This window comes from Crinia signifera, chromosome 6 (genome assembly GCF_055691185.1).
Source record: "Crinia signifera chromosome 6, ASM5569118v1, whole genome shotgun sequence".
NCBI classification, from domain to species: domain Eukaryota; kingdom Metazoa; phylum Chordata; class Amphibia; order Anura; family Myobatrachidae; genus Crinia; species Crinia signifera.
The window spans coordinates 240,012,554-240,035,937 of record NC_139222.1 but is presented as its reverse complement, the minus strand read 5'-3'; the positions used below and the strand labels follow the sequence as shown (position 1 = coordinate 240,035,937).

The window sequence follows — 23,384 nt, the reverse complement described above, 5'->3', positions numbered from 1 at the left end:
CTTTTCTCCAGAAACTCATCCCCCATTTTACTTTTCTCTGGTTATACCTCCAATTTACATTCTATGTAAGAATTAACAATTAATTAACCCACTGCCCAGAGAAAATGCCCCCCTGAAAAATTGTGAGAGAATTGCTAATGGATCACTAATCGAAATCTACTTCCAAATCCATACTCAATTCCCAAAACATTGAAGAGATTTTGCAGTCTGTTCAAATCTGAATAAATATGAGGTTGCCACTAATCTGCGATTTTAAAGGGCTGGAAGTGGTCAGCGCTAACATCACTGACCCTCCCCCCAAAACTCCTGGACATGCCTGCATTTTTTCTGACACACCCAAAAAATGGCAAGTTTCCACCCACAAATGCTGGCTTCCTGAAGGTCAAACTGCGAGTGGACTGCATTTTACGATCCGTTCGCATATTATGTCACTATTTCCCCTTGCACACGAGAATTGCTAATGGTACATACACACAGTTATTTGATAATCACTCAGTTTGCCTATTCACTGATTAGCGATTCAGGGGGAGATTCTCTAAGAGTCTCCGCCCCCCTTCGCATTTATAATTATCGCATATGTTCTAACATATGCGATAATTATAGCAAAGGACAGCTCTTGCGTTGCGGTGAGAGTCGCCGTGTCCCAGCAGGTCCCGGCGGCTCCCCCCTCCCTCACACACCTGGCGCTGCTGCTGTAGCCAGGCTCTCCTCCTCCCTGCACCCGGAAGAGGATCAGTGCAGGGAGGAGGTCACAGGTCCGGGCAGCACTGCTCTGTGCTGCCCGGACACAGGTGAGGGGGCGATGTGGGGCGGCGGGGGTCCGTGCAGGGCGGCGTTGCGGGGCGGCGGTGGGATGTGGTAGAAGCCCATTGCCTTCTATGGGGCATCGCCAGATTTTTCTGGCGATGCCCCCCGCCGCGTTAACCCGGCGGGGAATGCTTACAGCATCCCAAAATGCAGTAAAAACCCAGATAACGGGGTTTTTACCGCATTTCTTGTTTAGAGAATCTCCCCCTCAGTCAGTTAAAATAATTTGAACTCAATAAAGTCCTCAGTTTTGATACTTGACTTTTATTCTTACACCCTTTTCACATCGCAAAGCCGAGTCAGACCCGAGAACGTCATTCCAGGTCAATCACTTTTACATTAAGCCCGTTCCGCACATTATACAGAGGGTGACCCAGGTTTAACCCTTCTTATAACCCAGGTAGTATTGCTAGGTTGGTCAACCTGGGTTATTAGTTGTGGTGCACCACACCTCGACCTGGGTCTATACGCCACCAATAACCCTGGTCCGACTTGTGATGTGAAAGGGGTATAATAGTAAGCAATTAGAATTCATATTTTTTTGTTACATTAAATATTAGTGTTTGAGTTATAGATAATTTTGCGGTAATTTAAATATATACTTTTTTTTAACGCAATAGTACTATTGGGCTATCCAATTATAGCCTGTTTTTTTTTAGTATGCTGTATATAGCCCATGTATTGTGCGATAATACGTGGGATCCAGTATAAATTTCCAGACCCATGTGTTGTCTGGGATATTGTCGGAAGCATGGAAAGCCTAATCCCCAGTAAGTGCTGGCTAATGGGGCTAATTGGATACTCTGTGGATCTATTAGCTGTTACTACTAATACGGCCCATGTTACAGTATATAAAATCCACCAACAGTCGAGACGTCTGTCAGGTACAAGGGGAACTACCCACCCAAACATGTCCGCTTGTGCGGAAAGAGGGTAGTATTGGCGAATCCACGATGGGGATATTTGTCACATAGTTTTCCATGATATTTGCTTGCGAACATGATTTGTTTGATTCCCCTTGAAAGAAAGAGGTTAAATTATTACATATGGTAGATTAAAACAGAAACGGGCTCGGGGGAACTCTGGAAATTAATGGCGCATTTTCCCAGAATGCAATGTGTGTGGTGCTTGGATTCAGTCACTGTGAGATTAAAATGCAGACTCTAAATGTTTAATTCCTTGCAAGAGCCTCTTATGGACCATATGGCAGCCGTAATGGCTTCTATCTATTCTCGCTGTCTCTCTGCATACACTTTTAAGACTTTGCCGTAAGGAGCGTAACCCTCTCCATGCGGAATAGAGTTGGACTGCATGGAAAATGAGCTGCACATAGTGTTTGTCAGCACTGAAGGGGTTATTCCTGGGTTACACAGGTCTTTGTACAAGCCACGCCGCTGTGGACAGAAGTAAATGAAGTCTGTGAGAGGGAACAATTCTAGGCTACTTTGTGATCAGATGTAGTTAAGAGGTCAGTTTGGGCACTGAAACTTATGTTGCATGTATATAATAAGCACGGATAATCTGTAAAGGCTTTTGCAAGCAGGCAGATAGTCCTTTCCCCACGTCAGGAAAAAACTCAAATTGGATACTTCAGTGGCACTAAAGCCCCATACACACTCACATACACTTGTTGATGCCGGCGGGAATAGAATAAGGGAGCGGCGGCCATGCAGAGGCAACAGGATGTCGGTCATTAATGAGGACCTAACTTGACAATACATGGTCATTGCACACATCGTAAAGCGATATTGTGTGTACATGCGCACATTAGGTATGAGCGACCTTTTCAAAACGGTTTTACAAAATAGTTGCTTCAGTTAACACTTGGCTGCTAAATTGGTTCCTATTCCAACCACACAGCAAAACAAATTAATCGTCATCCCAGCTGTATTCACCAACTGTAAAATGCAAAAATATTGCAGAAAGGAATTCTGTAGACTTACGACACAGAAGCCAAACTGGAAGACTCCTCTGTTATATATCATCATTATATATGCCATCATTGGATTTCTAATGAAATTTGCTATGACTGTCTCATCTCTACTGAGCAACATATATCTCATTATCAATAAAGTCTGTACGTAATCAGGTGTGCTCATTATAGGAATATCCCGCAAACTACCACTATATACAATGAGAAAAAGAATACAATCTTTAGCACAAATGAGGGCTGCCCTTAACCAAACTGGGAGTTACTTTCCCAGTGGAGAATAAACAGTGGTAAATAGATAGGCAGGAAAAAAGCGCCCAGTGGTTAGGTATACAATAATAATGTGATCTTACTTTTTAAGTATATCAAATACGTCTCCTGTAGTCCCAAATGTAAGGTTCAGCAATGTCCAGAGTGGATAATTCTTGTATTCCTCTCCATCAAGATCATGAAATAAAATACAAAAACATACAATGTGTAGTCTCGTTTATACAACAAACTACTATGGGGATCCCCAAGGAAGTATTTAGTCCTTAATGTAGTTCTTCCTTCTCCCACCAGTGTTCTTTCAGATCAAAAAGGTATAGGTTCACCACGTGTCATCCACAGTATACTATTCTTACATGTATGCTTACATGTAGGAAACACCGTCTAAGCACATAAAGGTTTCTTTATTCTGATATGCGTACTTCTATGCTTACTTGCAAAGTATGTGACTCCTCCTATCAGGGTATCTTTATACGAACTCCTCAGACAGGATAATGGTCCAAAAGGTGTGTTCGAAGATTAAGCCAAGATAATGAAAAGCCGGTCTATGGAGAACGGCTACTCGGAAAAAATATAGATGAGAAGATTGAAGAGCAGCCAAGCTTCAAATAGAAGGGTATAGTCATAGTGGAGATCACATGTACTGTAGCTACTCTCCCAAATTCTAAATAAGTTAGGCAGCAAGAGGCGTGATTCTCGGCCTGTGGGGGCGGAGCCAAATGATGTTGAAAGCAAGTTTGTCCAACAGAGAACAAGAAATCAGGTGAGTGAATGTGTTTAGGAAATGTGAGGAAGTTCCATGTGTTAGTAGGCATCCCGTAATATATTCACAAAGTTCTAAATGACTACTGCTGCCATATTACATCATGGGACATAGGGCCTGATTCAGATCTATCGGTGGGCAGCCGAGCACACAAGAGGAAAATCGTTCTTGATCACTCACCAGCGAATGTTTTTCCCCCATGTGCGCGGCGCTGAGTAAGTCTAGACATGCTCGGTGCTGTGGTGGCCATAGGGAGAAGGAGGCCGCTGTTGTCAGCAACCTCCCTCCCAATGGCTGGGCAAGGCCTGTGCTTTCTGGGCCACTGCCAGAAACCTCCGGTGTGGCGCCCCCACACGCCTGTCAATCAACTTGCAAACTGCTAGGTGAAGGGTGCAAAGCGGCACCCTTCACCTAGTTTAAAGGAGACTTTGGGCCTGATTCTGGTTCACCTTCAGTGGACAAAACCATGTGTACTGCAGGTGGGGCAGATGTAACATGTGCAATGCACATAGTTTTTTCCATAAAAGAAGGAGTTTGGCTTTTGTGAGTGAACCAGAATCAGGCCCTTTATGTAAAACAATAAAATCCATAGATTCTGTTTAGAAAGGGTTACATGAGGGATTTGGGTGCTTATTTTAAATAAACTGGTACATAATTCAATGTATGTCAATGTGAAACAATTTCAACTATTAGTTTAATTTGTGCAACCATATGTTCCAGCAGCTGCTATTGATATACTGGGTCTGGTATTTCTACACCCACCAACAAAACCACGCACACGCAATGACTTTCTGGGCTAGATGAGACTGTGAGGTAAATTTATTAAAGCTTCTAGAAATTAAGGCCCTTATTCTGATCGGTGCGGTGTTTTCCGCTTGCGGTCGTACCGCCGATGTTTGTCGTCTGCGCATGTGCAGAGGTCACTCTGCGCATGTGCAAGCGGTTTCGCCGTACGTTTTTTTTAGACGCCGCACAGGGGGCAGAGAGGGGCGTGAAGGGCTACTTAGCCTCATTACCCTATGCATACGCCCCGCGTTTCATGGGCATTCCCATGCAAACGCTGGGCGTATGCATGGTAATGAAGCCGTGACGCATGTGTAGGGGGCGGGCATCTGACATCGCCGGATGTCAGCTGCCCGCCCCCATACATGATTTCATACGGACAAGTGTCCGTGTGGTCTAGGGTGGCGGGAGCTGGTGGAGCGTGCGGCCCTGCATTCGATGGTCGGCGACCATCGAATGCAGGGGCTGCTCCCAAGATGGAGGAGGCGTATCCCCGTCCACTTTCATGCGGACCGCCACATATCCGCGTACGGACGGAGGTGGCGATCCGTATGGAAGGCGGGGATTCGCCTGCACGGTCCTGGCCGCATATTCTGATCTGGCCGTACAGATCAGAATAAGGGCCTAAGTGAGGTGATGTTATCCATAGCAACCAATCAAATTCTTTCTTTCATTTTCTAGGATGCATTAGAATCTTATTGGTTGCTATGGGCAACATCATCTCTTTTCATTTTTAGAAGCTTTAGTAAATGTATCCCCAATAGTTCCACACATGACTTTCTCACTTTAAGCATAACACAGTAAAGCTGGCTACACACTAGTACCTTGATGGCTAACCTCTGATTCAGTTTGGCTATTTGGCTATGCTAAACCTGATGCAGAGCATGCTGAGATGTGTAGTTCAACAACAGCTGGAGTGTCAAGGTTAGCCATCAAGGCACTAGTAGATATATCTGCAGATGAACTGGGTATCGTGTTCTCCATAAACGCTGCCCAATCCATCAGGACTGAGATCCCAAATGTGCCCGACCACTGAGCTGTCAATCAACGGTGGCTCCCGGCATGGCTGTACAGGTGGTTGGCGGATCGCCCTTATACACAGCACGATGCGCCGATATATATCTATGTTGCACAGCCGATGCAAGATATCTGTGAATGCGGCCTTTCACAGATATATTGATTTGTACAGTGTGTACGCACCTTTACACAAGCAATAATACAGATAATACAATACAATAATAATACAGACAGCAACTTATCAGATTCTACTTCTTATCTATTTATCACCTTCTAGAAGATAAAAGCTAGAATCTGTTTGCTATGGGCAATTTCCCATCTCCGGCCACCCAGCAATTACCCAGCATTTTTGAATGACAGGTCATTTTGCCAGGTGTAGCCTGACCCCAATTCACACCAGAAGCATATTCCCGGTTTAAAGCTTTTCAACCCAGGAATTTGCTGAAAAACCCAAGTTTTTCTTTGGTGTGAAAGGCTCAACACGGGTCTTAAATCCCGGTACTCCGACCCTGGTCAAGAGCAGGGTCGGAGTGCTGGGATTTAAGACCCGTGTTGATCCTTTCACACCAAAGAAAAACCCGGGTTTTTCAGCAAATTCCTGGGAATTTGCTTCTGGTGTGAAAGGGGTATTAGTAAACTTACCCAGTTTTGTCCTATTGCATTACACACCAAAGCTGCGCAAATCAGACTCAGGGACTCGCTAGGCCAAAATCTACTCAGGTGGCTATTTTCTTTTTAACCGTTATCTATACAAGTAACATCATTATATCGTCCTTCTATTGTAGATTTATTGATCCATTACTGTAAATCTTTCACCTGCAGACCCAATATTCCTGAGAATGTAGAGCACCAGCTTTATACGTCATGCCTCTTTGATGTCAATGCCGTTTTGTTGCCTTTTCATTAAAGAAAAACCTGATAAATCGTCCCTAGAACGGTTTGTTGTCTTATTTCTGAATAAATCCAGGACACAGAAATCACGATAAGACTTTCCTATCCGTAGGTGGACACTGCTGGGCAACGCTGATCTAGACATCTTCATTTTCACTCAGAAAACCTGCTTCCTCCTGGACACTTAATCTAGCAATCTTCACCTCTGTGTATCCCAATTGTTTATGTGCAAAGCAATATCTGCTAATAAACAAGACACCGGTATCAAACATCCCCGTAGTGTCGTTTGTGAGCTTGAAATTGTACTTTTCGTTTAATAATGTAAAAATCCAATATCACAGTGTTAACCCCGTCAGTGTCAGAGGACAGCCCTGACGATCTGTCTGTACTTGCTGCTGAGGATGTGTCTGGCAGAGATGAGGTATGATCGGTTTAATTGATGAACACAGTATCTGGCAATGGGGTTATATCCAGGTCTGACAGAACACGAGGCAGCACAGCAACGAAGGATTAGTTAATATGAGAGCGCTGTGTAGCAAAGTGCTGGCTGAATGCATTTTCTGCAGTAAAGACTTACCTAATATAAATAAAGGTTACAGATCGCCATCAGCAACTACAGCAACAGAACTATTAGCCATGGAGTCACACAATACTTTATAACTAAGCTCAATTTGATGACATCCCCAATCACTAAAAGACATATACATCTATCCCCTATTGATGGTTCCAGTGTGAGCAGCAAGGCAGTGTCCTTCTGAACCAGGGAATTCAGAAGTAAACTATAGATGCCCATACAACAGGGTGATTTCATGTTGATTTTGTCACTGTCATCCGATTGCGGCGATAAATACTGTATGATAATAAATGTTGCGTGAGCATCACATCGGAGCCTGTGCAGCACAGTAGATCTGTCACATCGCCAGGGATTTCTCCCCTCAGAGAAGTGACCCTAGTGTATGGGCACCTTAAGAGGACTTTGTTGGAGTGCAGAGCACCACAAGAAAGACTGGGCTTGTTATGGCAGCTATATTATGTACTGTAATCTTTTTCTAGTGGCACTTTTAGTGATGCTATTGCCTAGAGTGTTGGTTCCCAATGTTTTCCTGTTCAAATAAGCCTATGGATAAACCTCACTTCATGATTGTAAAACCAAAGTCTAAATAGCTATTGCCATATTTTCAATCTTTTAATTTCTTAGCATCCAGTCTGTTTTACGCCGACCTTTGCATCACTCCCACCAGTGGCGTAAGTTCGTCCCAATTGCCCGGAGGCAAGATAAATATTATTGCCCCCAAATACCTCAAACAGTAAGACAGGTCATAGCTTCTAATACAGGGTGTGGCACTTGCAAAAATGATGTTAGGAGGGGGAGTCAGCCACAGAGGCCATATCAACAGCTTTCAATTGAACTGATTCAAACGTTCATTGGAGGAGAGGTGCCCCCTTGGGAGGAGGAGTCTGGTGGCAGATGACTCCATTGCTTCCCAGAGTTACGCCTCTGACTCCCACACTTATTAGTAAGGCTCACATCTACTCCTGCTGTGCCACAGTGTATGGTTTGGATACCAGCACCCTTTAGAATATACTTATAGTATAGTGCTGTCATTATATGGTGCCGCTGATGGCTGCCTAGGATCTGTGCCGCTAGTCAGAACATGTACCCCGTGTCTCCCCTGTCGCGTTCGTTATCTGTACTGTTTTTTTTTTTGTTTTTTTACCTGCTACCTATCTGGCTGTTACAATCGCCAAGTGGCTCCGCTGAATGGCTGCCTGGGTGCTGTACAGCTCAGTAGATATATGTTCCCCATGTCCGTGTCCCTCATCAGGATGCATCTAGTGCATATACGTGTGTCATATATATCTGTACTGTCACTGTTTTACTTGTTCCCACCCTGGCTGTTGCACAGCAATCATAATATACACAAGTATACCTGGCCGATAAAGCTGATTCTGATATAACACTGTTATAAGTAACAACATTATATTACTCTGCAACACACTGTGGTTTAGTTATATACACTTTTTTTCAATTTACTTAAGTACATATAGAAAAACGTAGAGGTTAGAATAGTAGAATAGCTAGGATCTATAATGTTTGTAAATGGAAATGCTGTATATCAATGGTCCACATTTACAGTTAAGCATCACAACATGTTACTGTTGCTGCTGCTGCTATATTGTACTGGGCAGTATAACAAGCAAACTCAGAATTCACTGAGCTTTGTTAGACCTCAGAGACAGTTATGACAACAGTATTCTGAGCTTTCAATCATTAAGGGGTCTAGAGCGTCCCATAGCACCGCAGCAGATAGTCTAGGATTCTGCCGTAACTAGGGGTATGCGAGTGGTGCAGCCACCTCCACACAGCACTCATATTCAGCTTGCAGGGTCCTGAAACCCTGCAGACTACGGAAACCCCATATAAGGTGCCGCAGGCATAGCTCCTCATCCTGGTACCAACTGCCCCATCCCCTCATTGTGACATCATAACACCAAATGCTCCTGGGCCCGCCAGCAGGGTGGAACATTGCAATATTTCTGTGCTGGTCTGGGAACCAATAGTCTAGTAATTGTGGTAAGTAGGAAACACCTCCATTGTATAATGCATACACATAAAAAAAATAGAACAGCAAATAACAAATATCTTTGGAATGACCTGAATCACAGAGTAGGCCACAATGAGAAGAGGCTGGTCCACTGATCAATGATTGCATGGACGAGTATAGTGGTTCATATGCTTTCTGCACATCACAAGACTGACACTAATGCCCTACTGTACAAAGACCCTGGCTGTACGTATCATGCAACGACACCTTCCCAATGCTTAGTGGTTACCACCACCAGTCTGATCTGTGCACTCACAGGTTACCAGAAGATAGAGACAGCTTCACATGCATCATATCGATCTTCCGTTCAAACCCACATTACGGGACACCTAATGATATTACATGCATGTACACTGAAACACATCCATCATGTCCTTTTCATCAGTGCCACACACTGAAATGTAAGTGCTGAACTGTGAGACTTCGCACATTATGTGTTACACAGCAACACAACAGGGAACATGGGAAGTGCACAATGATGTCATAGGATTCCGATACCTGATGATGATGATGATAAGTGCGGCACTGGACATTGTATGGAAATATTGAGAGACAGTGGCAGTGTGAAGATTCCTGCACCGTTTTGTGACAGAAAACATGGGTCTCCACACACGAGGATGGATTGGTCATGGTAATCTAGATAAAGCAGGTCAACATAGCTCAGAGTAGTGACACAGCACCGTCAGAAATAATGTATTAGATTCCTTATGAAGACTGAGAAGTCAGCAGATGATACTATGCTTCCTGGATGTCACAGAGGCTAGGGAAGTTGTCACTGCACTTATTGCAGCGCTGGTCACACACACAGAGAATGCCTGGTACCATACACACACAGTGCAGGAAACCTCCTAAATGAGGCTATGTGTGGCTACGAGTCAGGTCAGACCACTTGCTGGTCATACGGGGCCCTCTGTCATGCCCTCATGCATCAATCCTTCAGTGTTGTCTGCGACTACTGGCTCCTCCTTCTTCTGGACGCTGGTCTGACAGAGGCATACAGAGGGACGGTGGCAGGAGGAGTGCGTCAATGCAGGGTAATGCTGCCGGTAGCACACATAGGCTAAGATCAAACCAATCACACCTCCGACAAAGGAATCTGTGAAGCAAAGAAAATAAAATGATGCCAACCTATTCATACCCACAAGGAATAGAGAAAATGGGCCTCAGGGTAGGTGGTCTTAGGCTGTGCCAAGGGGTAGCAGGGTTGGAGAGACGGCACCTGGGTTTCTCTCTTCCACTTCCCTCACCTCTTTCTCCCCTTCAGTCAACACTCCACAACCACTGAAGGGTGGTCAAGAAATGTAATATGTGCTAAGTGAATCAATTCCATCTGCCACCTTTACCATCCATGGAATATGATAACCGTCCCCCCTGTGCTGGTTATCAGTGCATGAGTACGTGAGTTACTCAAGAGGAAAAATGCTGAGGAAAGCATAAGTGGCATCTATGGGGCTGATTCGGCATGGATAACAGGAAAGATCCTCGTTATAAATGGGCACAACAAAAAGGGTGTGTTTGAGGGCTCCTAAAATGTATGCCTACAACTGGGCAAAGGTCCATTTTTGATTTCCCTTTGGCTACTGCTCCCCCATTACACTTCCACCAGCTGCTCTAGAGAAATTTTCAAGATGGGTGTGAAGGGTTTACGGACAAGATGTGGCCTGTATAAATCTTTCCGACTCTTCCTCTGATAACAACACATGTGGTTCCAAAATGATAATAGAAACAAATCAGGCGCAAAAATAAAACAATTTAGAAATTAATAACCGTCTAATTATTTTGAGCGTGTATGCAGCTCCCAATTGTAATCTGGAGTATTACAATAAAATTTAAGAACAAAAAAATAAAATAAAATTAAGAGAAATATCCAAAATGAGTACAATGTCAAAGGGAGACTTGGTGGGGTAAACTTTTACTAAGATGGGAGTTTCATTGCAGGTGGGATGTTACCCATAGCAACCAATCAGATACTATCTATTATCTTCTAGAACACAGGTTCTCAAAGTCGGTCCTCAGGACCCACACAAAGTGCATGTTTTCCAGGTCTCCTCACAGAATCAAGTGAAATAATTAGCTCCACCTGTGGATCTTTTAAAATGTGTCAGTCAGTAATGAGCGCACTTGTCGGGTGACCTTGAAAACGTGAACTGTGTGGGGTCATGAGGACCGAGTTTGAGAACCACTGTTCTAGAATGTGCTAAATAAATAAGAAATTAAATGTAATTGGTTGCTATGGACAACATCTTCTCTTTAACAGAACTCCCATCCTAGTAAATTCACACCATTGACCTGTAGGTATGGTTGTAAACCAAGGCAGACGACTTTCATCTACCTTTGTATTTTTTCACTATGCTGTGCTCTAATCCAAACATTATTCTCATCAACAAGTCCCATAAATGACTAGTTATGTAAAAAAAATAAACTGCGGGGAAAAGCTGTATCTCGGTCGATTAATATGACAGAGAATAGATCTATATCATTTGCGCGTTAGCAACATAGCAAACATTTCATGATTCGGATGGGACCAGTAATTTACCATATACCTCTTGGTACTAGGACACCGTTAGCCAATCATGAATAGGTTACAGCCATGATTGGCCCATGTGTGTCAGACATCATTGGTGGGCCGGAGGAAGCTCCTCCTCCATCACCTAGCACTGCAGAGCTCTTACCTTGCCAGTGATGCTTGTAATCACACATGCGCGACAGGGCGATCATCATGGCACAATACAGGGGCAGGATTGCTGCACAGAGACGCCAGCTTCTTCCTTGCCCTAACTCTGTGAAACAGTGCAGCTTGCCTGCCAGGTAGAAGGAGGTGAACCCCAGACCAGAAAAGGCAACTACAACAGAGAGAGCACAGAAAGACACAGTGAGAGTCCGCTGGTGAGAATAAATAAAATAGAAAGAACAATAGATTTGCTTAGTAATATTAATAACTTGCTATGATTGTATATTTTGAAATTTTGCAATTACATTCGGAAGCACAGATATACTGCATGCCCATGTACAATAATCATTAGGGATACACAGAAAAGGAACCAGATATTTCAAATAGTCTCAGCCCAAAGACAGTTCCCAATAAAGCACTGATTTACTTCTTTCTCACTCTCCCATAGGCAAAGAGACTTGGTGCAACCCTTAATGAGTATTATTCATGACCCCATGGCAAGCCACATCATCATTCCGAGCTGTACAATGATTTACTGCAAACTTTGATTCAATTTTACTGCAATACATCTAGGACCATTATTAACAGGCAACCCAGCTCATAATGCTATTAAATGTCATCTCTGCAAGGAATGGATTTCCCCAGAACGTGCACTGCTCTCCATAAAACAACAGTTACTAGATCATTGCTTAACTGTACTTGTTCTCTGTGTCTGTCATCCCCTCCTTGTCACCCTCTCCCCGTCACCCTTTCCCTTATCACTATCTGTCAATCTTCTCAACTCTCTGCCTCTCATTGTAATCCAATGCTTCTCCCCCATCACCTTTTGTGAACTTTTTTCTCTCCTGTGGGTACCTATGTGTGGGGTTTTTTCTTGTGTAGGCCTATGTGTGTGTATTTTTTCCTATCGGTACCTATGTGTGGTACTTTTGTGCTTTTCCATGTAAAGCCTATGGTTCTATTATATTTCTGTTTGGGTTATGTAGGTTGTTTTCAATATCTGTGACTAAGGTATACAGTATGGGATTGGTTTGAAATCCCGGCGGTCAAAATCCCAACGCCGGAATCCAGACCACCAAAATCCTAACAGGGAAGGGGGCGATCCACGCCCCTTGCAGGCTCGCTGCGCTCGCCACGCAGCGGGCCCGGTGTCTTGCTACGCTTGGCACACTAATTTATTCTCCCTCTATGGGTGTCGTGGACACCCACAGAGGGACAAAGTGCAGCGATTTTGCCGGTCGGGATTCCGGCGTCGGGATTTCGACCTCCGGGATTTCAACTGCATCCCTACAGTATGAGTGTTTTTCTTGGGTTGGGGCCTATGTGTGTTCCTATTAGTGCATATGTGTGTAGTGTGGTGAAACGGTTAGTTGCACCAGGGAGCGCAGTATTTTTTCCTGCCCACAACTTCCCTGTAGAGGATTAAAGAAAAGCTATCCAGCCTCAGAGATAGTGGTTTTTAGGTAAGAGAGCCTAGTTCAGTGCAAAGTGTGCTTGAGGTAGAGAAGGTGGTATCTCAAGCACATGGCTCTGGTCCAGGTTTTTGGACCTACACAACCACAGCTTGAAAGTGATCTGGTTGCAATAGCAGGGATTTAAACCCTGCTCAGCCTGCTGCTTGGCACGATGATGGCAAAGAATGGCTAGTTCCTAGGTCCTAAGCATTGTAGTGCCAGGGCCTTGGACTGTCAGTGAACAAGGGCACTGAGACACCGCACATACGGAGTGCTGGGTGGAGAAATGTGTTTCTTCTGTTCTTCATCTGACGTTTGTTTGCTAAGTTAGTTTTGTGCATGTATGCCATTAAGTACTTGCACAAACACTGAATACTGCCTGCTGCTAGTTTTTCCTGTTGGAGCCCATGGAGCTGATTCAGTCCTGAACACACGGCTGCTACGGCACCGCTACAGTGAAATTCTGTCTTGCAAATTAATGTGCACATGTGTACAGCTGCACATCCATTCGCAGCAATACCAAAATGTCCAAAAACCATGGTATCAGGCTCACCATAGAATGATTTTTACACTGGCCTCCATAGCCCTGGACTTACTTGGCAGTGCGATGGGAAAAGGCATATCCGGCCTGGAGCTGATGTCACAATCACTCCCATAAAAAGCTTAGGCATTCCTAGCATGTTCCAGGAGACTGCCAGCATTTTTCTAGGCACGCCTGCATTTTTCTTAGCACTCCCACTAAACGGCTGGTTTCCACCCCCATATGCCACATTCCTGTCAATCACCTGGCGATTGCTGTGCGTTTAGAAAAAGTTGCAGGACTTCATTGCAGGATGGCCTCGCGCATGCGTACTGTGATCTGTATGCCTGCGCAGTGTATCGGTAATCGGACGCTGTGTGAATTCGCAGCTGTGCACTCAGGTCTGGATCAGGACCTATGTGTATTTTTTTGCTGTGGGTGCCTCTAAGCATGATTTCCCCCCCCTGTGGTAGCATATGTGTGCATGTGTATTGTTTACAATGCGGTCTATAAGTTTAATTATTTCATATGTGTGTGTGTTTTCCTATTGGTGCCTGTGTGTGTGTTTTCCTATTGGTGCCTGTGTGTGCGTGTTTTCCTATTGGTGTCTATATGTGTGTGTGTTTTCCTATTGGTGTCTATGGCATGTATTCAATGAGCCTGATTCGCCATGTTTTTATGGCGAATTTGTGCTGTTTGGCGAATTTTTGACAAAAACGGTGAATCACCCTATTCAATGACCACATGGCGAATACATTTGAAGGTTTTTTTCGCCATGATTCACCGAGTAGCAATCGCTATCTTTTTATGGAGAAGTGGAATGTGAACTTTTAAAATAAAGTGTTTTGTTTTTTACATTTGGTGTCAAAAAATCAGGAATTTTATTCTAAAGAGGGGCATGCTATTTTTATTCATGTGCTGTAAGCACATGAATATATATTTAATTAAAAAAAAAAATATATTTTTTTTTTATTTTTTTTTGCAGCCAGCAGGGGGCGCCGGAGCCGAGCCGCTCATTACATATTCATATATTCACTGCACCCGATCGTTACGATCGGGTATAGTGAATATACGGTCCCCTGCTGGCACCCCCGTGGGGCAGCCTGTGCTGCCTGGCACCTGGGGAGCCCACCTCCCCCCCACAAACGTTCTGGGGCAGGCAGAGAGACTTCCATCTCTCTGCCTGCCACCGTCCTCAGGCTCGCTGCGGCATTCGCCGCAGGAGCTCATATTCACCAGTCAGGGGCAGCGAGCCCCTGACACGTTGAATACCGGAGCCGGCGAGGCTCCGGAACGTGGCGAATGTGCAGCGAATCCTAAAAAGGATTCGCTGCACCTCGCAGGTATTCTCATTAAATACCGCCCTATATGTGTGTGTTTTCCTATTGGTGTCTATATGTGTGTGTGTGTTTTCCTATTGATGTCTATGTGTGCGTGCTATGTGAGGTATTTTTTAAAGGCACAGTCATTTATAAAGGCATGATTTTATCTTGCAAATGTAAATGATTACCCCTTTAAAATACCTCCGGCCACACCACATTACATCTGGCCCCATAACTTACTGTCCCATTACATTTTTCGGTACTTGTTTCCTAGCAGGGCGCCACTGATTTTAATTGTATGAAATCGGGTCGATCGCATCGCATGCGACAAAATCGCATTGGAAATCGCATTTTTACATTGGAACCAATCCACGTTGGCATGGAGTTGATCTTATATAGTGTGGCGAGCGCAGCGAGCCACCAAGCCCAAAGCGTGGCGAGCGCAGCGTGCCCCGCAAGGGGACGCGCATTAATTCAGACGTATTACGCGTCCCCTCGCCACGCTTCAGGCTCGGTGGCTCGCCACACTATGTAAAATCAACTCCACGCCGACATAGATAGTGGGGGTATGAAAAGATCGGAGGACGCGTACCGCTGCGCTCGCCACGCTTCGGGTTGACGTTGATCGTGGCGTTGCGTTAACAATGGGGGGGCATTTCACATAATTAACCATGAGGGTGGGTTTACAATTAAAAATGGGGTCTGGGGGGCATTTAACATTGGGTCCAATTTAAAATCGGGTCTCAGGGACTATTTTTACATTGGGTCAAATGTAAAAATCGGGTCGGTCGCATCGCATCGCATCGCATCACATGCCATTATACGACGGGCGCCGTGCTAGGAAACAAGTACCCATTTTTCATACCTCCTACATTAAAATAACCTTGTTTTGCTTTAACCCCTTCCTGACACAGCATGTTTTTGCCTTCCTGACAGAGCCCTTTTTTTCAAATCTGACATGTATCACTTAAGTGGGGATAACTTTTTTTTGCTTTTACTTATCCCAGTGATTTTGAGATTGTTTTTTCGTGACACATTGTACTTCAAGTTAGTGGTAAATTTTCGTCGATACAGTCTGTGTTTTTTTGTGAAAAATACCAAAATGTCGGAAAAAAATGGAAAATTTAGCAATTTGCAAAATGTTAAATTTTCTGCTTGTGAGACAAATAATCATACCACTCAAAATAGTTAATAACTAACATAGACCATATGTCTACTTTATGTTTCCATCATTATTTCAACTTCCTTTTAATTTTTTTGGACACTAGGAGGCTTACAATATGAATAGCAAATTTTCAAATTTTCAAGAAAATTTCAAACACTGATTTTTTTAGGGACCAGTTCAGTTCTGATGTGACTTTGAGGGACTTGTATGTGAGACACCCCCATAAATGATGCCATTTCAAAAACTGCACCCCTCACAGTATTCAAAACAGCATTTTGGAAGTTTGTTAACCCTTTAGGTGTTTCACAGGAATTAAAACAAAGTGTAGGTGAAATTTCAAAATTTCATTTTTTTTGCAGATTTGCAATTTTAATACATTTTTCTAAGGAACACAGTACATTTTACTAGAGAAATGTGACTAAAAATTGATTCCCCCAATTCTTTTGTTTTCATAAATATCCTATATGTGGCCCTAGTGTGCACGTTGACCAAACCACAGGCTTCATAATAGAAGGAGCACCTACTTGATTTTGGAGCCTCCTTTTTATGAGATTATTTTTTAGGCACCATGTAGGTTTCTAGGCACCATAAGATGCTAAAAGTTAGGAACCCCCCCACAAGTGACCCCATTTTGCAAACTACACCCCTCAGGGAATTCATCTAGGGGTATAGTGTACTCAGGGGTTTCACCAATTGTGGTACAACTGGGCAGTGAAAATGAAAAATTAATTTTTTTACACAAAAATGCAGTTCTGGCTCCAAATTTGTCATTTTCACAAGGAATGAAGGAGACAAAGCACCCCAAAATCTGTGCCCCAATTTCTCCCGAGTACGGCAATGCCTCACATGTGACCAAAAAATACCAGTTGGGTGCATGGCAGGACTCAGAAGGGAAGGAGTGATTTTTGGATTTTGCAGCTCAGATTCTGGTGGAATTTTGGTGGGTGCTATGTCGCATTAGCAAGACCCCCGAAGCACCAATACAGTGGAACCCCCCCACAAGTGACCCCATTTTGCAAACTACACCCCTCAGGGAATTCATCTAGGGGTATAGTGTACATTTCAAACCCCCAGGGGTTTCACCAATTTTGATACAACTGGGCAGTGAAAATGAAAAGTTACATTTTTTTACACAAAATGCAGTTCTGGCTCAAAATGTTTCATTTTCATAAGGTATGAAGGAGAAAAAGCACCCCAAAATCTGTGCCCCAATTTCTCCTGAGTACGGCAATGCCTCACATGTGACCAAAAAATACCAGTTGGGTGCATGGCAGGACTCAGAAGGGAAGGAGTGATTTTTGGATTTTGCAGCTCAGATTCTGGTGGAATGTTGGTGGGTGCTATGTCGCATTAGCAAGACCCCCGAAGCACCAATACAGTGGAACCCCCCCACAAGTGACCCCATTTTGCAAACTACACCCCTCAGGGAATTCATCTAGGGGTATAGTGTACATTTCAAACCCCCAGGGGTTTCACCAATTTTGATACAACTGGGCTGTGCAACTGAAAAATTACATTTTTTACACAAAAATGCAGTTCTGGCTCAAAATTTTTCATTTTCACAAGGAATGAAGGAGACAAAGCACCCCAAAATCTGTGCCCCAATTTCTCCCGAGTACGGCAATGCCTCACATGTGACCAAAAAATACCAGTTGGGTGTATGGCAGGACTCAGAAGGGAAGGAGTGATTTTTGGATTTTGCAGCTCAGATTCTGGTGGAATTTTGGTGGGTGCTATGTCGCATTAGCAAGACCCCCAAAGCACCAATACAGTGGAACCCCCCCCCACAAGTGACCCCATTTTGCAAACTACACCCCTCAGGGAATTCATCTAGGGGTATAGTGTACATTTCAAACCCCCAGGGGTTTCACCAATTTTGATACAACTGGGCAGTGAAAATGAAAAGTTACATTTTTTTACACAAAAATGCAGTTCTGGCTCAAAATTTTTCATTTTCATAAGGTATGAAGGAGAAAAAGCACCCCAAAATCTGTGCCCCAATTTCTCCCGAGTACGGCAATGCCTCACATGTGACCAAAAAATACCAGTTGGGTGCATGGCAGGACTCAGAAGGGAAGGAGTGATTTTTGGATTTTGCAGCTCAGATTCTGGTGGAATTTTGGTGGGTGCTATGTCGCATTAGCAAGACCCCCGAAGCACCAATACAGTGGAACCCCCCCACAAGTGACCCCATTTTGCAAACTACACCCCTCAGGGAATTCATCTAGGGGTATAGTGTACATTTCAAACCCCCAGGGGTTTCACCAATTTTGATACAACTGGGCAGTGAAAATGAAAAGTTACATTTTTTTACACAAAAATGCAGTTCTGGCTCAAAATTTTTCATTTTCATAAGGTATGAAGGAGAAAAAGCACCCCAAAATCTGTGCCCCAATTTCTCCCGAGTACGGCAATGCCTCACATGTGACCAAAAAATACCAGTTGGGTGCATGGCAGGACTCAGAAGGGAAGGAGTGATTTTTGGATTTTGCAGCTCAGATTCTGGTGGAATTTTGGTGGGTGCTATGTCGCATTAGCAAGACCCCCGAAGCACCAATACAGTGGAACCCCCCCACAAGTGACCCCATTTTGCAAACTACACCCCTCAGGGAATTCATCTAGGGGTATAGTGTACATTTCAAACCCCCAGGGGTTTCACCAATTTTGATACAACTGGGCAGTGAAAATGAAAAGTTACATTTTTTTACACAAAAATGCAGTTCTGGCTCAAAATTTTTCATTTTCATAAGGTATGAAGGAGAAAAAGCACCCCAAAATCTGTGCCCCAATTTCTCCCGAGTACGGCAATGCTTCATGTGTGACCAAAAAATGGCAGGACTCAGAAGGGAAGGAGTGATATTTGGATTTTGCAGTTCAGATTCTGGTGGAATTTTGGTGGGTGCTATGTCGCATTAGCAAGACCCCCGAAGCACCAATACAGTGGAACCCCCCCACAAGTGACCCCATTTTGCAAACTACACCCCTCAGGGAATTCATCTAGGGGTATAGTGTACATTTCAAACCCCCAGGGGTTTCACCAATTTTGATACAACTGGGCAGTGAAAATGAAAAATTACATTTTTTTACACAAAAATGCAGTTCTGGCTCAAAATTTTTCATTTTCAAAAGGTATGAAGGAGAAAAAGCACCCCAAAATCTGTGCCCCAATTTCTCCCGAGTACGGCAATGCCTCACATGTGACCAAAAAATACCAGTTGGGTGCATGGCAGGACTCAGAAGGGAAGGAGTGATTTTTGGATTTTGCGGCTCAGATTCTGGTGGAATGAATGGTGGGTGCTATGTGGCATTAGCAAGACCCCCGAAGCACGGTAAAATGATGAACCTAATAATCCATAGATGTGTGGTATATTTTAAAACACTCCTTTATACATAGGCCGGGTTTGTCGGGGCAAGTGTCACACTGGAAAATAGTTTGCTTTCTTATTCCCTTTTTATAGCAAACTTTGCACCTTTTTTGTGTCCTGCCCTTTTTTCCAGTGGAGGGGATTTCATCAGGAAAATGCTGCCCTGGTACAATACGGGGGCCAGTACTAGAAGTACTGGGGCCCTCTGCCTGCTGGTTCCCAAATATTAGGCCCTTTATGACTTCCTCTTGAAAGTGCATAAATGTCCCCCTCTGGCTGGTAGAACAGAATAGCACGTAAGCGTTATACAGTGCCATCTGGATGATATACACGGCCAGCTTCTTGTACCAGATTTTTATTTTCCGCAGGGCACTGTACGGCTTCAGTACCTGATCTGAAAGATCCACTCCGCCCATGTACCTATTGTAATCCAGGATACAATTAGGTTTTGAGGTGTGGGTACTGGTACCTCGTACAGGGACGGAGGTGGTACTGTCTCCGTGAATTGTTGTCAGTATAAGGACATCCCTCTTGTCCTTATATTTGACCAACAACATATTTTCGGTGCATATTCCCCTGCTTTCACCCCTTCTCATTACTTGGGCAATGTGCGTTTTTGGGAGGCCTCTTTGGTTCTTGCGCACAGTACCGCAAGCTGCTGTACCTCTTGAACCAAGGGCCTTAAACAGGGGGATGCTGGTGTAAAAGTTATCCACATAGAGGTGATAACCTTTATCCAGGAAGGGGTGCACTAAATCCCAGACAATTTTTCCACTAACACCTACGAGGGAGGGGGGGCATTCTGGCGGTTCAATTCTTGAATCCTTCCCTTCATACAGTATACCCTAAACCTGTGGGTGTACCCTGAGGTGCTTTCACACAGCTTATACATTTTTATGCCATACCTTGCCCTCTTACTGGGAAGGTACTGGCGGAATTTAACCCTTCCTTTAAAATGTATAAGGGACTCGTCTATGCAAATGAATTTATCTGGGATGTACATCTCTTCAAGTTTGGCACTGAAGTGATCAATGACCGGCCTGACTTTGAATAGTCGGTCAAAGGTGGGATCATCTCTGGGTGGGCACTGTGCATTATCGTTGTAATGCAAAAATTTAAGGATTAACTCAAAACGATTCCGGGTCATGGCCATACGGTAAAGTGGGGTGCTGTACAGAACATCTGTACTCCAATATTGCCTAATTTCTGGCTTTTTTACTATGCCCATATGAAACACCAGACCCCAAAACGTCATCATCTCTACTGCATCTACAGGGGTCCACCTAGCAAATGATGACGTGGGGTTTTGAGCAATAAACTGCTGGGCATATAAATTAGTTTGGTCCACCATTAAATTTATAAAATCATCAGAGAAAAATAACTTGAAAAAGTCAATTTCTCTGAGACCTGTTGAATCAAATTGGATTCCTGGCATGGCCAAAAACTCAGGAACCTGGGGCTCAAAATTGTCTGGTGGTGGGGTCCATACGAGATCAATTATTGGGGGGGGGGGTCTCAGCTGCTCTACGGGGGCGTCTTTGAGGGGGTCCCTCATCACTAGAGGAGGAAGAGGAGCTTAAGATGAATCCTTCAAATTCCCCGCTTGCCTCACTGGCTGTGTCAGAGTCAGAGGCAAGCATGGCATATGCCTCCTCCGCTGAATACATTCTTCTGGATGACTGGGATGACATTTGGGATGACATTTGGGATGACATATGGGATGCCATTTTTATTTTTGTGTTTCTGGTAGTGAAATGTTTCAACACGTGTATAGTGTAGGGGGGGTACCAACTTTATTTCAATGTAGTATGTAGTGTGTAGTGTGTATGTAGTGCAGAAAAAAAAAAAAAAAAAAAAAAGGTCCTGCGCCAAAAATTGAGCACAGATGTTGGTCAGTAACGTCCGTCACTGAACAGCGCTCAAAGGCAACAGGAATTTGATCAAAAAAATTTGATAAAAAAAAATTAAAAAAAGACCCCACAGCACCCTCAAAAAAAAAAAAAAAAGGTGATCAGTGATGCGACACTGATTACCAGTGAGGGGCAGCAGGTGCACAACCTTTGGTGCAACTGACAGTGCAACTGGCAGGTATATATAAAAAAAAAAACCTCTGCACCCCCAAAAAGTTGCTGATCACCTCAGATATAGTGATCAGCACAAAAGGGGGGGGGCAGCAGACACAAAATATAGCACTCTATCACTCTCTGTCACTATCTCTCTATATCTCTCTCTATCTCTCTCTATCTCTCACTATATATCACTATCTATCACTATCTATCACTCTATGACACTGCAGCAGCAGCACTGACAGTTATATATATAAAAAATAACCCCTGCACCCCCAAAAAGTTGCTGGGGGTGCACAAAAAGGGGGCAGCAGACACAAAATATAGCACTTTCTATCACTATCTCTCTCTATCTCTCTATCTCTCACTATCTACCACTCTATGACACTGCAGCAGCACTGGTATATATATAAAAAAAAAACCTGTGCCCCCAAAAAGTTGCTGATCAGTTAATTTATACTGATCAGCACAAAAGGGGGGGCAGCAGTCAGTTGCACACGCAGTACAGCTGTATATATATAAAAAATATATAGCACAATCTGTCACTATCTCTCTATCTCTCTCTATCTCTCTATCTATAACTCTATCACACTGCAGCAGCACAAAATGTAGCACTCTCTGTCACTAGCCCTCTCTATCTCTCTCTCTCTATCTCTCTCTATCTATAACTGGAACACACTGCAGCAGCACAGCAGCACAACACAGCACAGCACAACACAGGAAGTCACAAGCTCCAGGAACGCTACAAGCTGTGATCAGGTAAGTATTTTGCAAGGATCAGGTCAGTAAAACGGCAGATTGGCACGGTGACCGCACTGCACGCAATTCCAGACCGGAATGGCGTCTGCAGTGCAGTCACCGTTAGTTTAAATCCCCCTCCATGGCTGTGATTGGTCCGTCGGTCCGACGAACCAATCACGGCCTTTGGGGGCGGGTTGGGTGAGGTGGGGTGACACCAGTGTCACCCTTACACCCCGTGGTGATTGGTGCTGTACTTTACAGCACCAATCACCACCGATCCCTGTGTCACCGGCGAACGTTATTCGCCGGTGACACAGAAAACGCTGTAATTGGCTGTTCACACTGAACAGCCAATCACAGCGATCGCCGACGGGGGGGCAGCATCGCAGCCCCCCCTGGGCATGCAGGGACATGTCTGCTGTCAGGGACAGCAGACATGTTTAAACTGTCACCGCGTCTATAGACGCGGTGACAGTTAAATGCCATGACGTACATTTATGCCATGTGTCGGGAAGTACATCCCGGCCATGACGTAAATGTACGTCAAATGTCGGGAAGGGGTTAAAAATAATTGTTGTTTTAATCTACCACCTACTATATATATAAAAGCATAGGATATTACATTTTAGTAAAATGAGTGAATGCTGAGCTTTGCAAACAACCTCTGTCTCCACCATGCAGATGTGTCCATATACACTTATAATCAAATGTGCCAAAATCCCCCATTTAGCATGCCATATACTGTGCAGTAACCACGGCAAAACACTAAAAACAAAATACCTAATACACTATGGGAAAACTCTGGGGAAGATTTCACAATGAGTGATAATTCTTATCAGCACTCATTAAAAACGCTCCAACCAAACTGCTCCTAGTTGTCATGTGTCTGAAAAATGACAGAAACTGACTGGAGGGAGCACCATTTATAATTCATAACGATTGACAACAAGAATATCACCCGTTGTTAACATTTTTATCCTATAAAAGTACATTGGAATGCAGGAGCATTCGCATGT

General features: G+C 44.0%; 1 protein-coding gene across 1 annotated transcript in view; it reads right to left on the bottom strand.

The window, feature by feature from the left end:
• Nucleotides 1-6,095: 6,095 nt before the first annotated feature.
• The window catches only part of PLPP4 (phospholipid phosphatase 4), a 112,225-nt gene continuing 94,936 nt past the window's right edge, over nucleotides 6,096-23,384 (bottom strand). The window contains exons 6-7 of the mRNA XM_083149166.1: nucleotides 11,737-11,907; nucleotides 6,096-10,160 (exon numbers count right to left, since the gene is read on the bottom strand). Coding sequence (XP_083005292.1) covers nucleotides 9,961-10,160; nucleotides 11,737-11,907 — 371 coding nt within the window. The 3' untranslated portion in view covers nucleotides 6,096-9,960. The remainder of the gene's footprint in view (nucleotides 10,161-11,736; nucleotides 11,908-23,384) is intronic.